Consider the following 1,738-nt stretch of genomic DNA (forward strand, 5'->3'; position numbering starts at 1 on the left):
CTGGATTGGGTGTAAATCTTTCTCGCCACATTGGCAACAATTTAGATCATTTGGGCCCGACGTTGTGTCCTTGGGAAAGGCACTTTACACGAATTTTCCTCACTTCACCCAGGTGGGAATGGGTACCCGGCTATAGACAGCGAAAGATCTTGTCAGTTTGTAAGTGTTTGAGCGCTTAATCGGCTGCTTGCACTGTATGCTTCCCAGGAAGCTGAGAATGTTTCGGAGTGTTCTATGGTCTGCTGGGGTAATAATATAGTGTAAAGCGCATCGAGCCTGCTGATGAGCGGGGATATGCGCTATACAAATGCTATCTATTATTATTTTATTTATTATTTATATGCCTGTATGTTTCTGTTTCTTTTAGTCTTCAGGTATGTGGTTTCATGGGGAGAATGCTATTGCTGTAGGCCTATTTGGCAAAAATATAAAAATGGTATCTTGGCTTCAACTGCACAAACATATAAGCGTACCTGTACTATTGAACACATGAACTGGAACAAACCGGTAATTGCCAACAGATAATATTCTAAATTTATATAGGATAGCAAAAAGAAAAACCCCCAAGAAAACAATCTAGGTAATACAAAAGCTAAATTTTAAAGAATATCTTGATATAGTGAATGGCACTTTCGGTTTTAGACAACGATATGTGAGGCGTGCTGACAAAATGAGTGACTTCTCGCAATGCACAAACGGAGATATTAGCCAAAAATCTACAATAGAGTCACATTTGTAGACTTTTTTTTCATTGATGCCACGTTCTTTAACTAAAACATGTCTTTTATTATTTCATACTTGGAAATTGTAGAAACTTCACCTTTTAGCGTAATGTATCGATTTCCTTAACTTAAGGCTTGAAACCGAGAAGTAACTCATTTTGCCAGCACGCTTCACATATGAGAAACACCAGAAATCAACTATTTCATTTTGTTGGGTGTACACACAATTTGACTTCAAGAAGACGAAAAATCACGTCTTTGAATTGTCAAAAAAAATAAAAATCTATTTCGAACATGATTTCGAGGTTGGGTAAGGTAAGGGGAAATCCAGTTGCTCCTTTCAACTTCAACAAAGTCGGACATGCGACAGTCCCTCCTCCAAAGAAGAAGAGACTCTCGTTCACAGCTCAGTAGTTACTTCTTGCCTGGTTCAGGGCGAAAATGGCGGCAAAAGCCATGATGGCGATGGAAGGAATGACGTTGTTGCATGAGTTGTTCTCGTTGATAACGTCTGATTTGAGGTGCATATAGAAGGTGGAGTATCCCTTCACCACTGTGGCCCTGGGGACATGAGAGAAGAAATGCTTGTTTTTTAGTTTAGTTTTAGAAGAGGTTTTACGGCGCTCTCAACTGCATAATAAGGTCATATGAGCGCTAAGGGGTGGAGATCAACAGAGAAGTCCTTACAGTACAGGGAATCAGACTTACTCTGCTCACCTCTCTAGCTTCACCAGCACAAAGTCTGCTTCGACTATCAAGGCACCCCGAAAATAGTGGGTCACAAGAGTGTGACAAACATACAAAAGAAGTAGAGGAAAAAGGACGATAGTAAGGATTAGGAAAGAAAAACCAGCAGTTCCCTGTTGTAGATCAGGCACAGTTATGAGCGTGACATTGATGAATCAGCCCATTTACAATTCTACTGTGCATGAACGAGGAATGCCCCCCCTCCCCTTTGGGGATGGCCTAAAGACACTTCGGTCAGTGGCACCGCCCGGGGGGGGGGGGGGGGGGGA

General features: G+C 41.7%; 1 protein-coding gene across 1 annotated transcript in view; it reads right to left on the reverse strand.

The window, feature by feature from the left end:
• Positions 1-751: 751 nt before the first annotated feature.
• Positions 752-1,738, reverse strand: part of LOC101846251 (putative defense protein 3) — a gene marked incomplete at its 5' end in the record, with an annotated part of 6,464 nt that continues 5,477 nt past the window's right edge. The window contains 1 exon segment of the mRNA XM_005109756.3: positions 752-1,283. Within this exon segment, the coding sequence (XP_005109813.2) occupies positions 1,130-1,283 (154 nt within the window).

Source organism: Aplysia californica, unplaced genomic scaffold (assembly GCF_000002075.1).
Source record: "Aplysia californica isolate F4 #8 unplaced genomic scaffold, AplCal3.0 scaffold00813, whole genome shotgun sequence".
Classification (NCBI taxonomy): domain Eukaryota; kingdom Metazoa; phylum Mollusca; class Gastropoda; order Aplysiida; family Aplysiidae; genus Aplysia; species Aplysia californica.